The sequence below is a fragment of the Bombus bifarius genome, unplaced genomic scaffold (assembly GCF_011952205.1).
Source record: "Bombus bifarius isolate JDL3187 unplaced genomic scaffold, Bbif_JDL3187 scf7180000008199, whole genome shotgun sequence".
NCBI lineage: Eukaryota > Metazoa > Arthropoda > Insecta > Hymenoptera > Apidae > Bombus > Bombus bifarius.
Window position 1 is genome coordinate 5,750,092 of NW_022884505.1, and position 19,827 is coordinate 5,769,918.

The window sequence follows — 19,827 nt, forward strand, 5'->3', positions numbered from 1 at the left end:
TTAAGATTTTTGAGCGAGGAAGTAGTTTCTACGATACTCGTGAAATATTCATGTTTGTAATGATTCGATGAAAGATCATCAATTACGTCCACTTGAGAATCACGACGAGCGTTGTACGATGTCTATTTAACGCGAGTTCCGACGAGCGATAATAATAAATTACTATTCGCATGCACTTTTGGCAGACGCTTGGCGAACAACAGATTATCTTTGTTACCAGCTAAATAGCGAGCATTCAGGAATATTTAGAGCGTACAACAGCGTGTCTCGAACGATCAGACTTCTAATTGATTTTTCAACTTGTAGCACAAAAACCGATAAATCATATCTTTCTTGATAAATTTTACGAAATAGAAATAGATATCTTACGAGATACTTAGACGTTGAGCAAAGATACTTAACACGTACGACACCGTAAGAAATGTAACATTTCGAATGACATCGTCGAATCGTATTAACATATTAAATTACAATATCTAATTATATAGATATTGCGAATATATAATAAAATGTTTTTTTTTTTTTTATTTTAGTTTAATATTAAACAGAAGAACATTTCTATTAAACAAACGTTTTCGATCGATGTTTATATTATTAACATCATCTCATACGGCATGGGACATGTCAGTGAAATTATTTAAAATCAGGTAGAACATAAGCAACGAAGAAGGAACATAATACCTCTCGTACAGGTTGCAATTCGCCAACGAATAATTTCAACAAGAAGAGTTTATGATTTCGTTACGTTGGTTGTATCAAAGAATACTACACTGTTCTATCATTTTTCTTTCGAAGAGTATTGTTTCATACAACAGAATCTCGCTCTTACTCAAATTTTAGAGACACTGGAATGCACGTGGGTAGCAATAAAGTATATTAGTAATACAGTCTCAACATCTTCTACTTTCGCGATACATGAAAAATTGAGAAAATTGTCGGCGTGCGTTTCACCTACATGTACACATGTGCAACAGCATTCTTTCGATGTTAAACAAATAGCAAACAAATTTCGATAACTCTTACGCAATTACGTATACATGTGGATCTCGTTTGTCCATGATAGACACTTTCGAGGTCCCACTAACTGTTTTTCGGTCTCGTGGAGAAATTTGAAGTTGACGAATATTTGTTTCTAATTTCTAGAATACTTTTCAATCACGTCCTTGACAGCGAAGATTTCTCCGGTGAGCTTTCAAACGCTGCCTCGAGAGTAACTCTTACTTCTTTCTTTATTTTCATTTTTTCTTTTCTTTTTTTTTCTTTTTTTTTGTTACTTCTTCTGATTGATCGATAGAGCAACATTTTTTCAAGCTTTTTGCATCTTGCCGCATTTTGTTATTTTATGATTCGAAAATAATGTCGACAAGATTAATTGCCATGTGGTAAGATACCTAACAGAGGCAACACCTAAAACGAGAACCTTGTTCTCGGAAATATAAAAGTCGCGCGCGAAGAAACCTCTAATCGAAATTCCTGTCTTTCGAAGGACGATCTTCTACGATGTTCAGTCTCTCGGAGAAATTTCTTTACCGAAAATACATACATTTATGTATATTTGTATATAGTCAATGTAACATCGTGAGTATCTTTTTGCTGATTACACACAGAGAACAAAAGTGATATACGCGACATCTTTCTCTTATTTATTACTAAGCGAGGGAGTCGCGGACATAAAATTAACAAAGCATCGCTACAACTCCCTTTTCTTTCTTTTACGTCGCTTTTATGTTTCTCGAATCGCTAAATGTATGTATATATTTATATATATATATATATGTAAAAAAAACCAGCATTCTTTGTGCACAGTACACCGTATATAGTCGACTTCCGTTACCGCGCACCAGTTGAAGGATTAATAACTTGAATTAGTTAATTATACATAGTTCAAGTACATTTACATACACATCTTTATCACATACTATTCGAAAACTCATGTTATTTGCACGTGAACTATAACAATTTCGATATGGATTGTACATATATTAATGTTCTTTAGTCAGGTATGCCTGTGTGACCCCCTGAACGATGTTATCCTCATTCTCGACGAGGCGATGATACTGAAATCTCTTTGAAATTTTTTTTCGTGTTATTTTTATAAGATATATATTTCGATAATAGTATAGAAATATATTTTTTCACGGACAAAGGTGTAGAAAAGATTAAATTTCATTTTATAGAAGATACGAAGATGACAAAAGAAAGGAAAACATATTCAGAGAGAACATTCATTGCTGAAATAATGTTCAAATACCGAAATAATAAAATATACAAAATGAATGAGAGAATAACGCTTTTAACGATGCGTAATATAATAATTTATGTTATTTCGATCGTTTTGACTATGTTAGAGATAAAGGATATCGTCGAGAATATTGAAACAGCGTACAGGAGCACGATGATATCGATAAATAAACTCATATTCGACATTTATATTTTGCAACTTTCCATGGGTGGTGTCCTGTTGCATCGAATAAATTAGCAATAAACAAATGTAGCATGAACGAAAGAGATTTTAACAATTTCGCACATCTGTTCACTTAGCACACCTGCACATTGGTAACAACGATATCAACGTCCTTTCTTATCAATAACGATATTAATAATTTCATCTTACTTGTATCATTGTAACGTAACTTTATTGTTAAAACTTAATGGACAAGTACGTTCATCATTCCAATTTCACTAACAATTCTCTGTATAATTTAAGTATCATTACAAAGTATAATTTAATTGAAACGAGGCATAGAATAATTTTTTAGATACCTTTTTTAAATTTGCCAATGAAAAGAAAATTACAGACGTTTTTCGCATTTAAATACAAATTTCTATAGATATTGAATCACTGAAATCAAATGTATTGTTACAATGTTCGTTCTAACTTAGTAGCACTTGTATATGCTCATCGTCCTTTAAGTATTAACAAAAACAAAATGGAATAAAGCATTTTCTATTTATACATAGTCTAAACATGTCGCAGTCAGGTTTCCTAAACGCATTTTAAATACGCTATTCAGTAGTGCTTGCGTATATGTATATACTTCGATTTATCTCATGTATACATATGTATGCTCTTCATTGAAGTGTATTATTTTTTCTTCCAGTACATTCATCTTGTGGTATATGCAACAGAATGTGTTAAACAGATCTGCGGAAAAAATACAAAGTTCATCGAATTTTATTTCTTCTATTGTTCCAACTTTCTTGCGTTGTAATTATCAAATAAATATCTTGTAGAAATCTAAAGGCTACACAATTTACACATGAGATTTACAGAAGAAATAGGAATTACTTTTAAAAAATAAATCGTTTTAAACGATATAATAAATTGAAAGCATTCTAGAATAATATTCGTATTTTGAATGAAAATCACAAATTCATACATGGAGAATCTAATCATTCAATTAATAGCAAGAAAAGAATAATATCATCTTGTAAAATAATTATAGAAATATCGTTGTTAAATATTAAACGATGGAAATAGATATAACGAAATTTCGTCAAACGATGTATCATTCGTTATTACTAGTAAAATATGGTTCGTACAACTGAATATTAATTCGACTCTTTGGACGAGGCCCTCTAAATTATTGCGTGGAATTAAGCGTGGCATTAGGTCATTTGGTTTATTCCGATAAATATTCATTCTGGCACACACGTCTTCAATTCCCGCGAGTTACTACTTATTTGCCACCGTGTGATGTGTGTATGTATACTCTCGAAGCATCCAAAACAGCAACGATATCGATACACAATAATACCATATTTATGTTAGTAACACATAATATAATACGATTTTACAGTCATTTACTTCTTCTTCTTCTTCTTCTTCCTTTCTTGTTCACTGGTAAATGATATATTGACAACGCTTGGTATTTTTATGATATAGTTATTACACTATCAATGATGATGATGATGATGGTAATAATGATGATGATAATGATGATGATGATAATAATAATAATAATAATAATAATAATAGTAATCATAATAATAATCGTAATAGCGGTATAACAATAACATAATTATTATAATAATTACCATGAAATAATACAGATAGAAATATATACAGCATGCGTAATACATTGTCGTTGTAAAGTTATACGATTATAATAGTAAAAGTAAAGATACACGCGGCTCTTTGTGTTTGATTCGAACGATTCCTTGCTACGCGAGATTATTCGGGGACAAACACGGAGCTACGCTTTATCTGAACACCTTATTTCTTTGGGACGTACTAAGACCGAAGGCTGAATCAGACGGCATTCTCACAAACATTATTGGAACGGTTCACTTACACTACTACAACATAACAAATACCATTGTTTAATATTCGCACCTTCTATTCGCATCATCTGTTCGTTAAGTCCAGAGTCTATTAAAAAAAAAACTAAAAATTTCATTTGGATTTTATTACAGTTTTAGTATATAGTATTTAGAGCGAAACACAAAATTTTTATGTTAATCAGTAACTGATCTTTCTTATACAGAATAATAACACGTCGAAAAGGATACTAATATGTGATAGTATTTTTTTAATGATCTTTATATATCGTATGTTTTCTGTATTTCTACCTAGTAACGTTTATATAGCCAGAATGATTTTTTTATGTCGTTTATTCAATGCCTTCGGGTAAATATTGACGAAGACATGTACCGAGTTAGAGCATCATGCATAAGACATCATTAATAGTGCAGATCAAACAAACAAAAATGTTACACTCCGCTGTTATTCGCAAATGTACAGATGTATATTATATATATTAAAGTGTACTTCGTATAACGATGTTGAGAATCTTTTATCTGCTCAAATGCGGATAACCATTTATATTACTAATCCGCTCACTTTGAACTCACTGAATACGTGTACATAACATTTTTCTTTTTATTGTCAATCCAATAATCTGCCATTATATTTTGCCTTTATACATGCTAATTTAACGTTAGCGATAGTGTACAACCAACTACGAGTATATAAGTGTCATTATCTTAGAATTCGATATTGCAAGGCAATGATTAATCTTTCCTTTCCTTTTACTTTTTTACAAAATCGATCGATTCCTCTGTGGTAAACCAGAGTATCGAAAAGAGCGCGCGGTTCGATATAATTTTTTTTATGTTCAAATAGTATTCAATGCATCGAGAGATTTGTTTGTAACTATATAGTTGAATACTTAAATGTATCCTGTATCGGACGAAAACCAAGAAGATCACATCCAAAACTGACTTCATACGCAGTGAAATGTTTCTTGATGTTACATAATTAATGTTTCTATAAATTGTTGGATGCATGTATGCTTGATTCAATTTCTGTTTTCGTGCCACCGTGATTATGATATGCTAAGTAGTATTAAAAATAAGCATTACGCGATTATCCTTCATAGCCTTTCATTAGCACAGATCTCATAGTCATTAATAATAAGTTAACACATCATATATCTTTCAGTTCTGATTTCATTATGAAGATTCGTAAAGTCGTTGTGCCCGAAAATATATGTATATATATATGTATATATATATATATATATGTATATGTTTCAATTCAATCAAATAAATCAAACAGAAAGTGCTTTTACCGATAAAATTTACAATTTCCCGGATTTTTCTTGCTTACTTAGTTCAAGGGCTAAAGCTAATTCAGCCTCTTCTTGCTGTTTACGCTTACGCCTTTCCTCCTCGGTCTTTAAGCTTTGTTGAGATGCCCAAACAAATTGCTCTTCTTCGCTTAACGAGAGAGGTGGTGCTGCATTGTTACCGTTCCAAATTTTACCCATGTCATTTTTCGATTTTTTATCGTTAAAAGTAGTTTTAGATCTATTGTGTGCTAAATCTTGTCCGTGCCTTCTGGCAGATTTTTCATTCTTGGTGGAAAATGCTTCATCTATGTCTACCGTTTTTATCTTGAAGTTTGAAAACGCAGAGTCGATGGCCTTTATATTTCTGTTGTCGTCAGAGAATGCTTTCACGAAATCAGTATCGAATTTAGCATTGTCTTTCTCAAACTTGCTTTTAGTCAGAGGAAAAGTATTTGAGAAATCAATATCGAAGCTTTTGGTGAACGAATTTTTACGAGAGAGTACCGAGGTTGTTCCGTAACTAAATGGATCCACGTTGCCAGCCGTTGTTTCACTCTTATTCGCGTTATGATCTTCTGCATCATCGGCGAAAGGATCTGGTATGTTAAAGGGATCTTCGTATCGATAGTCTCTGAAGGGATCTTCCGTGAAATCCGGCAGCTTTGGAGTTACCGTTGATACTGTATGTGTTCTGCTGGTTGGTCTGGGTGGTGCCGTTCGAGTCAGTGTTGGTTCCGGCTGAAGCAGGTTTTTTTCAGTGGTCAATTTTCGTTTACTGAAAAGTTAGAAAGAATAGCGCAAGAACCGCTGGTTATCGTCAGGCTGCTGGACCATACGTGGCTGTTGTTGAATACTAGAATATACTCAATTGCAAGCGAGTCAAAATATTCGAGTTCGTTCGTTTTGATTCTGTTACAAATAAAAAACTCTAACACGCAGTAATCTGTAGTATGTTACTAAATTAATCAATTAGTAGTCAACTGATAATCAACTTTCAGCGAAATATAAAAGAAACAACAAATGATAGATAAAAATGATAAGCGAGGGCTTTTTAAACCATTCACGAATAAATAAACATGTGTTTAAAGATTCTATGACGTTAAATTGGTCGAATTAACTCGAACATTTTATTTAAATAATGTAAAAATTTCCATGCAATATTATAAAAAGAAAATAGAATACTGGAACAAAGAGAACAAATTAATTAATTTGTAGACAGCATGCTCCAGGAGTCGGATCAATGAATAAACTGAAAATTGTGCAGCTTCTACCTAAATATAAAACAAAAAATATAATTAATCTTTTTTTTAATATAAATATATTTTACAAAATAATATTGTAATATATTAAAATGACGTATTATATAGTAATATTAGGTAACTCGTAGTTTAGAAATGTGAGTTAAGAATCATATTTATGTAAAATAGCTACTATTTATGTAAAATAGTATTGTACTTTAAGTAATGTTTAAGTCATTATCAATATATTACACCTTCGTTAAAAATAACTGTACTTAAAACGTAAAGTAACAGCATACAACGTACTGGACATTGATAAAAATGAGGAAGGAAGGGATATGCCCAGGAAGATATATTGGAACACTTAAACAGAACGAAAGGAGATTGGTTAATACGATTCAGAGTGCCAAGAAAATAATTGTTCTACCAACTGATAAAATAGGAGCATAATTTTCAACGATATTATATGACACTTAAAAACGTGAAAGTACATACCTTAGAATCAAAATTAGCAAAATCTGCAAATCCAGTAGACGTATTAAAATTATTACTGTTGTTGTTATCTATTATGCCTTGTTGAGCAGAGAAAGCATTTGCAAAGGGATCAGGTGTAGGAGAAGGTGTAGGCGGTGCCGGTGCTGCTCGTAGAGGACCGGTAGGTCCTTGAGACGGTCGAGGAGGTGCTGGTCGTGGTGGAGGTTGTTTTGCTTTTTTAGGAGGGAGAGCAGGACTAGGACTTTCTGGTCGAGGTGGTGCATGAAGATTTGCGAATGGATCATCTCCAAATGGATCTTTTGTCGCCTAGGAGAAAAAGAACTAATAAATAAACCAAATAACAGCTGTATTCTTGAAAGAATTTATTATTCGTATAATGACTTACTGATGTTGTAGTGGTAGCTTTAGTATCATTTCTTTTTCCATCTCCAAATGGATCAAATGGATCTTGTTTCACAACAGCATTGCTATCATCAAATACACTAAATGGGTCAGATGTGAATCCCCCTGCTCCTCCTCCTCCTCCTCCTCCCTGTAATTGTAAATATATTGCTACGTTAGGCATTATATAATAATATAAGTAATTATTTCAATTGAAAGATCTTACAGTAGTATTTGGAGATGAAAATGCACTTCCAAATGGATCCGGTGTTGATGCATTATTAAATGGTTCTGCAAAAGGATCTTGTTCAAACCCATCCATTGTTGCTCCATTTGTATTAGAAAATTGAACGTTTTTCTTATTTTGAATCTTATCTTCTTCGCTTGTTTTCTCGTATCTATAGATTTTTACACAGAAATAATAAAGTAATATTATTATAAAGACAATTAAGGAATGTACATATTAAATACTTACTCTAAGTTTTCAATTTCGGGATTAAATTGCAGACTAGTATCAGGTACAAGTGTGGCATCCCCAGTTGCAAGTGCAGAGTCATAAAGTGCAATTGCATCACTCATTTGCCGTTGTTGTTCTTGTAAATGAGTGATTTTTGCTTTTGCTTGACAAATTTGCAACTGTGTATCCTGCAAATTTTTAGTGAGTTCATTTAATTGGTCCCTGCTTTTATTTTGTTGCTGTTCTAACTGCTGTTCTTCTTGTCTCAAGCCTTCCAATTCTTGTCGTTTAAAATTCAGTTCTTCTTCTTGAGCACGCAACACCGATTCTTGCTCTTCTGCTTGTTGACGCAATTTATCAACCTATTATTAATGGTAATAAAGTATTATATATAATAATTCATCTATTATGACATAAGTATAAAAGTATATTTCTGTAATATGTTAAGTATATTTGTAGATACACATATACATATATATGTAACTTATAGACTATATACAAGGACTAAATATGTAATTTAATAAAGTTTATAGTCACTCAATAATATATTAATTACGTCACTCAATAATATATACAATAATTAATTAATTATATTGTTAATAACGTATGGTGTTATATCTACACTTAATTATTTGCAATTATCAACATATATTTTTAAATACAGAAAAATATTATATACAATTATAAAAATTTAAGACTCAAATCCAGATTAAAAATACTTGTATTTTTATCAATCTTGAAAAAAATTAAATTTAGCATATAGATTTATATGAAATGCTTTTATAAAGTTAAAACATGATTTCATAATTTTTACTAGACTGGAGTCTCAAACACAAAGTTGTAAGCAAATATAATTCTTTTGATGGCAATCTATGCTACAACCAGTTTATCATGCAATGCAGCAGCAAAGCACTAGCATTAACTATGCAGATGTAACGGAAACAAATAAAGCTTTTTCTAAAATAATGTGTGGTGTATATATATTAAATCATTAGTTTATATATTTATATCTTATACATATGCTTATATAGATATAAATAAAGTCCCATATAATTATTTTCTGAATATAATTAATACGCAAAATGAAATCATAAATGTTTTTATTTTTAAATTTTTGTAGGTTTATCATTATTCTTGTAAAAAGCTATCCCGATTTTTATCATTTTATAGTATTATACTTGATGAAGTACTAAAGAATTGTAGCCAGTATCTCATAGTAGTGAGAAATAGAATCTGTATTTCGCAACCGTACCTGCCCTTCATTAAAAGTAGAAATTTTTGATGTACCTTTTTCTGTTCTTCACGTATCTTCTGCTCGACCTCACTCAAATCTTTATCTACTTCTGTCTTCTATAAGCCAAACATAATAAAACATAATAAAACTAAATCATAATGAAGGATCTAAACACATTGTAAAATAAAACAATAAAATGAATTGATAAATATTCTATTATATAAAGTATAAATTATATTCATTGAAAAAAAAGTAATCAGAGAAAGATCATAAATAAATAAATCAGACAATATATATGTATAAAAATGATTTTAAGTATCGTATAATTTATACTATGAAATATGCGAAAATGTTAAAAAAGATAATATTAAATACAGGAAAAGACTCTTACACTTTATACCTCTTTCCTTCATTGATAACTATTTTGTACGCAAAAAAATAATTTGTGAAACATATGATAGTGTAATAATATAATATGCAGTGTTAAATTATATTATTAAAACTTAATTTGTATCAAATAATAATTTCTAAATTGTAGAAATTGTAGTACACTTAATTATTTACATATCTTAACAAAAGCATTATATACAATTCACAAATCCATGTTTCTAATTTCATATGTAAGCAAAGCTGTACATTCAACAAGCAAATCATCCAAATATATCAAATTAAAATGTTATTTACCTGAGCTTTTAAATCATTCAATCGCTTTTGTGCTTCACCTTTCTGATTTTCTAATTGTTTTAATGTAGCAGCAAGTGTATCCAGTTCGCTCTGTAAACTTTTAATTTCACCATTCTTTATCTTAATATCAGCTTCCTTTTGTGCTATATCTTGTTCCATACTTTGCCTCTCTTTTACAAGTTCCGCTATGTCTTTACTTATCATGTCCAATTCTGGGTTTGAATAACCAGAGACATTATTGTTTTCCTAAAAATGAAAATACATTTTATTGAAAATAGAAAAGGGAAATAAGTTATATGAAATGATGATTTAATTATATAGTGACAGTACAAATATTTTGTGTGTGCGTATAATAATATATAAAAACATATGTCAAGTTAGAACTTAAATATCATATTTAATTTGAAAATATATTTCCCTTTGGATAATCATATTCCATGTAACAAAATTAATACATTCTATACTTCAACTATCTAAATATTTTAAATAACTTTAAACAGTTCTAATATATTTTTTATTGGGATATAATTCTTTATAATAAGTAAAATTTCATATCATTTACAGAAAACTACCAAATAATTTAACAATTTTTATACAATTCAATTCAACACATTTTTTTGTCAGTACAGGGTATAAAAAATTAATTCCTTCTTGCTACCGCTATCCATTGGAGAAAGCATTGCAATTTTTCAATGAATTATATACCTCATATTAAATCAGTTTATAGAAATAAAGGTGCTGTCATTTATTGTGTTAATTATGAATTCTTCTATGTATTCACGACGAGTTTTAGGTTTGATTTTTTCCGGATCATTTGTATCATACAAAGATATTAATTTTGCTTTTCTCGCTTCTATTTGTAACTGTTTTGCAAACATAACATTTCTCGCCTTTTCTCTTTTCAAGGTAACTATTGGTGTTTTATTATGTATTAAGACAGGCACAATTGTTATACAACTTGCCATATCCAAATTGTTTCCCTTTTTACATAATGAACATATTTCCAATGCATTTAAATTACATTTACTACATTTTGACATGTTTGTTGATTTCAATGTAAAGAAATAAATTTCCAATGGATAAAAAATTGAAAAACGTATGTCAAGTTTCGTAAAACTATAAGATGCGGTTAAAATTGTTGCTATATCTTTATTTCTTATTAAATATAGTTACTAATTTTATAATAGGAATAAATTTATGGAAAAAATATAATGAACTTCGTAAGAAAATAAACGAAAAATTGAATAAACAAAAAGGTAATAATTTTTGCCATTTTTCAGCAAAAATATAGTAGCTTTTTATTTTCCATTAAGAGAGTGAACTTCTTCTTGATATTAATGAATATGAATATCCAAGAGCAAATGAAACACTTAGAAAGATACACAAAGAGTTATGGCAGGAATATTATGAATGTTTAAAAAAGACATATAACGAAATTGGATCAGAGAAGATGATGTATCCAATAGCGTTTCAAGCCTTAGAAGGAACACTTGTCACGTACGATGAAAGGAATACTCTTATTACTTATTTTATAAAAATAATATTACTAATACACCAATTTCAGATTAAAATGTCAAATATGTATCTCTCCAATAGAAATATATGTTAGTGATGATGTAGAATGGTATTTCAATAATACTGTTAGCAATGATACAAGTAGGCTTATAGAATCAGATAATGTGTTCATTTCCCCAGAAGACAGATCATTAATAATACATAACATTAAGGTACAATTTAGTAAATAAATATTTTTTGCCATAATAATACAGCAGTCTTTACAGTCTGAACAAGCTGGTCAATATTGGTGTAAATTTGGGGATACATTATCAATATATTACTATATATCCATTGACACTGATCTTGAAGGAGTAAAAACTGTATATCCTACAACAGCACCCAATATGCCTCATGCAATACCACAAAATATTGTATCAGAATATAATTTAAATATCTATACAACATGGACTAAATGGTCCTTATGTTCTAACTGTAATGTAGTTGGCAAAAAAGTTCGGTATGGATATTGTACTGTTTCTTCACGTGCAGATATCAACAAGAAAAGTATAATAGAAGAAAAACTACTTGCAAATTATAAACGGCAAAGTATACTTTTTTTTTTTGTGCTATGCATTATCTATCTTAAAATTTCAAAATGTGTAACATTTAGCTGCAGAGAATGAACAAAATGGAACAATAGAAACTACAACCACAATTCAGGATCAAATTATAGATAAAAGTATGAATGATAAAATCAAAATGGTTTTACGTTTATTTAGAAACAAAATACCTTGTAAAAGTAAATATTTGCCAAAAGCTTTGGACATTTCGAATATTAAAGATAGAAAAACAGAAATTATGGTGCGCTATTGTAAGGTATTATTAAATATTATGCAAATAAGAATATTTCGTGTAGTGCTTAATATTCAATATACAATTAAATTTACATAACTTCCTTGTAGATAAAGTGTCCAGAAAATATAATATTCGAAGTACGAGATAAGAAGGGAAATGTACTTGAAAGTGCAAATAATAGTGCTGGTATATATTCTATGGTTCAAGGAATGCCTGCTCCATCACCGCCAGTTATACGCACAACAATTTATCAAAAACATGATAAAAAAGCAGTTCTTGTGTGTCCAGGGTAAAATAACATTGAAAATTAAAGAAATACGTTCAAACTTTTTTTACTTTTCCAGAAATTTAAATACAGATGTACCAATTAATTGGAAAATAGATGACAAAATCTTAAATCCGTCTATTATAAAAAACCAATCTGAAGGAAGAATTTATTTTAATTCGCAAATGCATATAATCTTCAAATCATTAAAATTTCAAGATGCAAATATATATAGGTAAATAGTTATTTAGTTATTAAATCGAATTAAACAATAATACTTGAAATACAATTCATAATGACTCTGTTTATAGTTGCTGGCAAAGAAATGAAATCGTTGGTGTAATAAAATTGAATGTAACTGGAGAAATGGAACTACAAACAAATTACAGTGTTATTATGATTGGTGGAATGTTAATAATTGTTGTGTTCATGATTGTGTTTTGGAGGGCATTTCAAACTCGTAAACGTTTTACGATACATTGACTGTATCATGCATTATTTCTTTGAAATAAAACAACATACGATGTTGCAAAAAAGTTATAAATAACTAAGAAAGAAGGAAAGAGTTATTTTGATACAATGAGATATTTACCACAACAGATTCTGTTGGTTTCCGCATGGATGGTGGTATCATATCAGGGCTCAAAGCTGTGGGTGGTTCAACACCCCTCAGTTTTTGTTTAATAAGCCACATAGCTAGAGCAAATTGTTCTTTATTTAACTTTCCACTTTGACATGTGTCGCAAAGACTCCTGAAAAATAAATAAGAAATTTCTTTCATTTTTTCCTTATTTTCTATTAACCAGTAAACAGTATAATTAAAATATATATGTACCATATATGAGCTAAGACAGTCTGTGGAAGTCCACTTTGAAGGAAGACATCTTTGATTTCAATACCTGAGACATACCCATCCATATCTAGATCAGCTTGTAAAAATAGTTTGTCTGCTACTATTTGATCCTCAGATGAAACTACCCACTGTACATTCGTCTATATTATATATTTTTATATTAGGATTAGAATATTTAATTTTTATTTTTATTTAACAATCGAAATATTACCTTTACTGTATCCAAACCAACCATGCTCTTCACTGGAGGTACATTAGGTAGAGGTGGAATAGATGGTGGAACTGTTGTAATTACAGCAATTGGCGCAGGAGATTTTGGTACTGGTGTTGTAGAATCTTTCCTTTTTGCCGGTGGCATTAATTCTGGTGGAAGTACACTTGGTATAGCATATTTCTCTAAAGCTTTATACACTAAATGCACAGCCTGTATTAAATAAATAATACATCAAATTATATTATAGAAATAAAACATTAATTTGTATATTATATATTATATATTTGTATATTGTATATTATAGAGTAAGCTACTTACAACAACAAATTCATGTCTATCCAGCATACCATCTTTATCCATATCTGCAAGATCCCAAATCTTTCCAAGTGTATCTAAAGGAAGTTTACTATCCATAAGAACATCCTTTACTTTATTCCCAGGTATATATCCATTTGAAGGTTGCAAGCTGTCAAAAAGTTGATCATATTTGGCTCTTTCTGAAGGTTTAATAGACCAATCTCCGTTACTGACAGATGTTATTACTGGTACAGTATTTACTATATTTTTTTGAGATATTACAGGAATATCACCCTAAAAATATATAATGGCGATAAGTAAAATAATTTATTTCGTGTATTAAATAATGTAACAGTTTACCATTTTTGGAGGTGGCAATTCTATATTTAAATTTGACATACTAAGGTCTCTTCCTGCTTGGGCTAATGCACAAAGTTTGAGAGCAACAAAAAGACCAGATTTGTCTAATGATCCACGTGATTGTGGATCTGCCATATCCCATATCTTACTTAGTACAACATCACTCAGCTGGGATTTCTTAAGAAATCTTGCAGCTTCCATCGCACCAATTCGTCCATATCCATTTGGATCCACCTTCATATGTCATGCGTCATATAACATATTAATCAAATATTTAATTTTAAACCATCTAGATACATAAACATATAAGATATTACTATATGAAAATACATAAAACTATACCTGGTTATAATAAGCTTCATATATAGCAGTATGGCTTCCAGCCACCTGTATAAAAACAAATTTGTTAAATGTATATATATATATATATATATGTATGTATATATTCACTCCTATTATAGCATAAATTGTATCATATGACAAACTGTTAATAGTATTATGCATAAATAACTCACATAAATTGCCGCAAATATAATTGCCGCAAATGTATAATGTATTAACATTAACAAATATATGAATAAAAGCTTCAAATTATTAAGTTTTATGATATGTAAGTTATAACTATTTTATCAAGAAGTTTATCAAGAAGTACATAGAGGAGATAATGTATTTAATGTAGATTTATCGAAAGATTATTTGTATGTACTGTCAAAGAAGTTTAAGTAACTGACGACACAAGTATGGTTGTATTTATAATGTGTATGGCAAAAGGTGGTATCCCTTTACACGGAAGAAAGATGAATCTTTCAAAAAATCTAATTAATAATAGATCTAGTATATTGAATATTATAGCCTGATAAAATTATAAAAATTATAATATACCTGCGTGGGTGATGGCAGGGCGGCCATACTTGCATTGAACACTGGCTTAACCAATCAGACTATGAATCGATAGTATGTCATATTAACTATTTTACTTAACATTTTGTAGAACAATTGTTATTGTCAGATACATTAACGAAACGCAGAACAGCGATTATATTTCTCCTGTCAAATTATTTGGACGAACGAAAGAAAGTAAATGAAATTTATCAACAATATGAAACACTTCTGCCGCTTGTAGCGCTCGATTGCCGTCTTATATCACCCGTGCCTTATATTCTCATATTCCACCCTCTTTTCATCAACCGATAATCATGCAAACTAGACTTCATGCGCACGATGTAAACTTACGATTCAAATTGAGTATCTATGTAACTTGAATATCTATATATCTATATTATTTTATAGATAATTTGTATCGAAATGAATTATTTCAAATTTGAATACAATTTTCGATTAACTGTTCTGTAGTGTATTGAAAATTATTCATGTATTGTTTTCTAAAATTATGAACAAGTTTGTTTTCCCAATCAATTGAAAAGTATGCTGTAAAAAGAGTACATTTGATTTACATTTTTAGTCGTTTTATCATTTTATTAAAAATTTACAAGTATCACTACTATTGGTGCAGCTACTCTCCAATTTGTATTGTTGCAGTAAAATAGGTTATGCTATAATTTGCCATAATATATAATTTATACGATTTTTATATAAAAATACGTGATATACATTAGAAAGAGAATGAAAAAATCGAATGTCGAGTTAGTGATAAAATGAATCAGAACGAATTGAAACGATCGACCAAAATTTTTTCCCCTGAGCAATTTCGAGTAAGAAAATTGTCTTTATCGAGATTATATTGGACATCAATTGAAAATAGCACAATATAATCAAATCTCTGATCAAATAAAGTATAATATTTAGAAAAAGTCAAGTTTACAGGTTATTAACAAAATGCTACTGTCGATTAAAAGAAAATAATACTGGTTTTCATCGAAGAAAACTACCGGTCTAAAATGAACACTTTATAATCGATAATGATATTCGTTAAATCTAGTAAGTCTCATAAGTTTTGCTTTGTCATTATCCGAAGAATTCAAGACTATATGATGTTTCATGGTAAATATTAATCTTCGGAAAACAAAACACTAAAAGCATAGTAGATATATTCCTGTCATGATCTTTTCTTTCCTGTTTTTGGTGCAGATGATGCTTTCCTTTTCAATGTACAATTTTGGAAATGATCGTATATCTGTAAACAATTTGTTTACCTTTTGCATATTTCATACATAATTTTTATAGATGATAATAATAAATATATAATTTTTAATTTATTATCTGCTCTTTTGTGTTATCTGAAATTTGATGTTACTTTAATCTTTCATTTCTAATGTCATTTAGATTTTCATGATTTTCTATTTTTTCAGTTTTCATGTTGTTTAATTACAATGCATTTACATATATCAATATATTTTAGGTTCCCCATGGTGTGAACTTATAATGTGATATCATTGAGAATTTGTTTTTATTCCACAAGATAATGACTATAACCATGTAGAATTTAGTATCAAGAAGATGACGCCTCATTTTGTAGCTCTGACACCCATAAGAAGACGATGTTTGATCATACTCTCAATAGTATTAATACCGTGCGCCATTCTAAACCTTTTATCACCATCAGAGTTGCATGAAGAAACAGTCTTGCAAAATAGTATCGCAGAATTACAAGCTAAATTGGAACATTTACATGCTAAATATATTACAAGTCAAGAAGAGATAAATTTATTGTCACATCAGTTATTGCAATTAATAGAGAACAATCACATTTTGCCAGATCTTCAATTTTTACTTAACAATACCACATCAAATGTGACCAACATAAAATTGCCATCTATATATAATTTTCTTCCTCATTTTTTGAATGATCCTACTAGTCTACGTCCAGCATTTGTACAGAGTAAAGGTCGCACTGGAGTTAGCATGGTACTTGGTGTACCAACAGTTAAAAGAGAAGTACAAAGTTATTTAATGGCAACGCTTAAAAATTTACTAGATCGCATGAATTCTGTGGAGACAGCAGATACTTTAATCATCGTGTTAATTGCAGAAGTAAGTGTTTGTAAGATAATAACAAAGTTGCCTTGAAATATCGCACTATAGCTATTTTTATCTATGTATCATTCATATATATTTTTACAGACAGATTTGGAATATGTAACATATGTTGCAAAACAAATTGAAGTTCAGTAAGTTATATGTAAAAAATAGCAATGTTTGATGCTATCCATTTCTTAATATGTCTAATTTATTTGTTTATATCTCAGGTTCCCAACTGAATTTGAAGCTGGTGTAATCGATGTAATATCTCCATCTGCATCTTATTACCCAGATTTATCCAAATTGCATGATACTTTAGGTGATGACCACCAAAGAGTTGTTTGGAGGTCAAAGCAAAATTTAGATTTTGCATTTCTTATGTCATACGCTCAGACAAAAGGAACATTTTACGTACAACTGGAAGATGATATTTTAGCTAAAAAGAATTTTATAACAACAATGAAATCTTTTGCACTACAAAAGATAGCAACTAAAGAAAATTGGTTTGTTTTGGACTTTTGTCAATTAGGATTTATTGGTATGTTATATTGATATCGATATGTTAATTGCTAAAATTAATTGCTTTGTTTTATATTCATAATTTTTTATCAGGAAAGTTATTTAAATGTGCAGAACTGCCATGGTTGATACAATTTTTTTTAATGTTTCATAACGATAAACCAGTCGACTGGTTATTAGATCATTTGGTATCGACTAAAGTTTGTAGTCTTGACAAAGATAGTGTAAGTGTATACACTTAATAGCGAATTAGGAAAAAATATATTTTAAAGACACTTATGTTCGTATGTAATGTATTTATGTTAATCAATGTTTTGTATATTTTAGAAACATTGTAAAATGGCTAAAGCAGAATTATGGGTTCACTACAAACCTTCGCTTTTTCAACATATAGGAACGCACTCCTCGCTGAAAGGGAAAGTACAGAAATTGAAGGTACATATATTAAAAGGAAAACAATTACACATATGGTATTTCTGTTTTTCTTTCCATATTCTATAGTTATTATAAATGTTATGTTTAGGATAAACAATTTGGAAAAATAACATTATATTACGCGCACGAGAATCCAGAAGCGACAGTAGAAACACAAATTAAACCTTACAAACAATATACATTACAAAAGGCCTATAAAGGTGAATCATTCTTTTGGGGTCTTTTGCCGCAACCTGGAGACCATTTAAAATTCAAATTCTCCCATCCTATTTTTATAAAAAGGTATTTTAAACATGTATCATATTTTATGCAACAAATAATTATGACGTTAACTTTTGTAATGCAGGTACTTATTTAGAAGTGGAAATCCTGAGCATCCATCTGATAGATTTTATAACACTACAGTAGAGGTCTTTACAAAGATATCTGCATCCATGAATAGAAACAGTAATGACATTACCGAGGATGGTTATGTTATTATAGGTATTGTACAATATTATATGAATAGGCATATGTAATTAATAATATATATATATATATAACGTTGTTTATAATTAGGAAAGTTTGATGCACTTGGGATTGCTCAAGGAACGGTAGATCCAAAATTAGGGAAAATATTGATACTTCGTTTGACGGTACACAGCGAAAGTGAAAATTGGGCTATCTTATCTGAGGTAACATTTGTCAGTAAAGAATGTCGTTATATTTATAAATGTTATATAAGTAAAATTTACACAGATTTTCACATTTATTTTTCATTTTTTATATTAACAGATTCATATAGTCGAAGATCATCCTAGTTGACCTTCGGAAAAAATATTTCGAAAATTTTTTCGGCATCATTTACAGGGATAATATAAGTTAATTATTAAATTATTTTTAATTTTATTTTCGTGTCATCATATCTTGATAGATTATAGATTAAAGATTATTTTCCACCGTCCACCATGAGAGATAGCTTATACGATATTTTAGTAGATCTGATTTTAATTTAGAAAGTGAGTTTAACAAAATTTTATTTTTAAAAGATGAATCATCATTACGTATAACGGGACGATATAAATATAAGTCCTTTATTAGCAACAATATTTAATTCTTTTTCTGAGATACGTTTTCGAGCAACTTGCGAAATTTTTGACCAATTTTACCAATTCTCTAATCGAAACAGTACCTGCGTAGTCAATATGTTATTTCATTTATCAAAGATCGAAACACCACTTATAATTTTATGTAGGTATTTCTAGTATGTGAGCAAGGAAGTTTCTGTGACTTGAATCTCTCGCACAATACTATTAATGCGAATAGGAATGTCATATACTTAACATCGCGATAAAAATAAGTGCCAGACTATTTTAAGAAATGTTAAGGTCAGTGGAACAAACAAGTGATTTATCTTTTCGTAAAACAAGGAAAAACCGTTGAACAAATATACATTTGTAATATGTGTAATTATGTGCAATTTATATTCTTTCTGTAATATATTATTAAAGA

At 29.7% G+C, this 19,827-nt stretch overlaps 4 protein-coding genes across 10 annotated transcripts; 3 read left to right on the forward strand and 1 right to left on the reverse strand.

The window, feature by feature from the left end:
• Positions 1 to 3,834: 3,834 nt before the first annotated feature.
• On the reverse strand, positions 3,835 to 15,591 carry LOC117210160 (epidermal growth factor receptor substrate 15-like 1). 3 transcript variants are annotated; one of them, XM_033452901.1, is made up of 14 exons: positions 15,286 to 15,591; positions 14,746 to 14,790; positions 14,404 to 14,637; positions 14,065 to 14,337; positions 13,744 to 13,956; positions 13,515 to 13,672; positions 13,272 to 13,431; positions 10,063 to 10,308; positions 9,432 to 9,494; positions 8,163 to 8,506; positions 7,914 to 8,085; positions 7,692 to 7,838; positions 7,307 to 7,612; positions 3,835 to 6,311 (listed from the first exon to the last, which is right to left on the reverse strand). In XM_033452901.1, exons 1-14 carry the CDS (start codon positions 15,310 to 15,312, stop codon positions 5,583 to 5,585), a joined length of 3,117 nt encoding a protein of 1,038 aa, XP_033308792.1. In that variant the 5' UTR covers positions 15,313 to 15,591; the 3' UTR covers positions 3,835 to 5,582. The 3 variants fall into 3 exon arrangements, with proteins under 3 accessions (XP_033308792.1, XP_033308793.1, XP_033308794.1); XM_033452903.1 differs by lacking the exon at positions 3,835 to 6,311 and adding an exon at positions 6,330 to 6,348; XM_033452902.1 differs by lacking the exon at positions 9,432 to 9,494.
• Positions 11,347 to 12,370, forward strand: LOC117210170. Its single transcript, XM_033452923.1, has 3 exons — positions 11,347 to 11,559; positions 11,627 to 11,789; positions 11,844 to 12,370. Exons 1-3 carry the CDS (start codon positions 11,513 to 11,515, stop codon positions 12,240 to 12,242), a joined length of 609 nt encoding a protein of 202 aa, XP_033308814.1. The 5' UTR covers positions 11,347 to 11,512; the 3' UTR covers positions 12,243 to 12,370.
• On the forward strand, positions 12,414 to 13,198 carry LOC117210171. 2 transcript variants are annotated; one of them, XM_033452925.1, is made up of 3 exons: positions 12,414 to 12,703; positions 12,759 to 12,914; positions 12,991 to 13,198. In XM_033452925.1, exons 1-3 carry the CDS (start codon positions 12,612 to 12,614, stop codon positions 13,160 to 13,162), a joined length of 420 nt encoding a protein of 139 aa, XP_033308816.1. In that variant the 5' UTR covers positions 12,414 to 12,611; the 3' UTR covers positions 13,163 to 13,198. The 2 variants fall into 2 exon arrangements, with proteins under 2 accessions (XP_033308816.1, XP_033308815.1); XM_033452924.1 differs by having other exon boundaries at positions 12,418 to 12,914.
• Positions 15,592 to 15,893: 302 nt separating the features above from the next.
• On the forward strand, positions 15,894 to 19,820 carry LOC117210164 (alpha-1,3-mannosyl-glycoprotein 4-beta-N-acetylglucosaminyltransferase B). Of its 4 annotated transcripts, none has more exons than XM_033452910.1 (10): positions 15,894 to 16,341; positions 16,763 to 17,394; positions 17,485 to 17,531; positions 17,610 to 17,920; positions 17,995 to 18,125; positions 18,229 to 18,336; positions 18,425 to 18,618; positions 18,683 to 18,819; positions 18,895 to 19,019; positions 19,111 to 19,820. In XM_033452910.1, exons 2-10 carry the CDS (start codon positions 16,861 to 16,863, stop codon positions 19,138 to 19,140), a joined length of 1,617 nt encoding a protein of 538 aa, XP_033308801.1. In that variant the 5' UTR covers positions 15,894 to 16,341; positions 16,763 to 16,860; the 3' UTR covers positions 19,141 to 19,820. The 4 variants fall into 4 exon arrangements, with proteins under 4 accessions (XP_033308801.1, XP_033308802.1, XP_033308799.1 ...); XM_033452911.1 differs by having other exon boundaries at positions 15,894 to 16,115; XM_033452908.1 differs by having other exon boundaries at positions 16,122 to 16,404.
• The last annotated feature ends 7 nt before the right edge of the window (positions 19,821 to 19,827 follow it).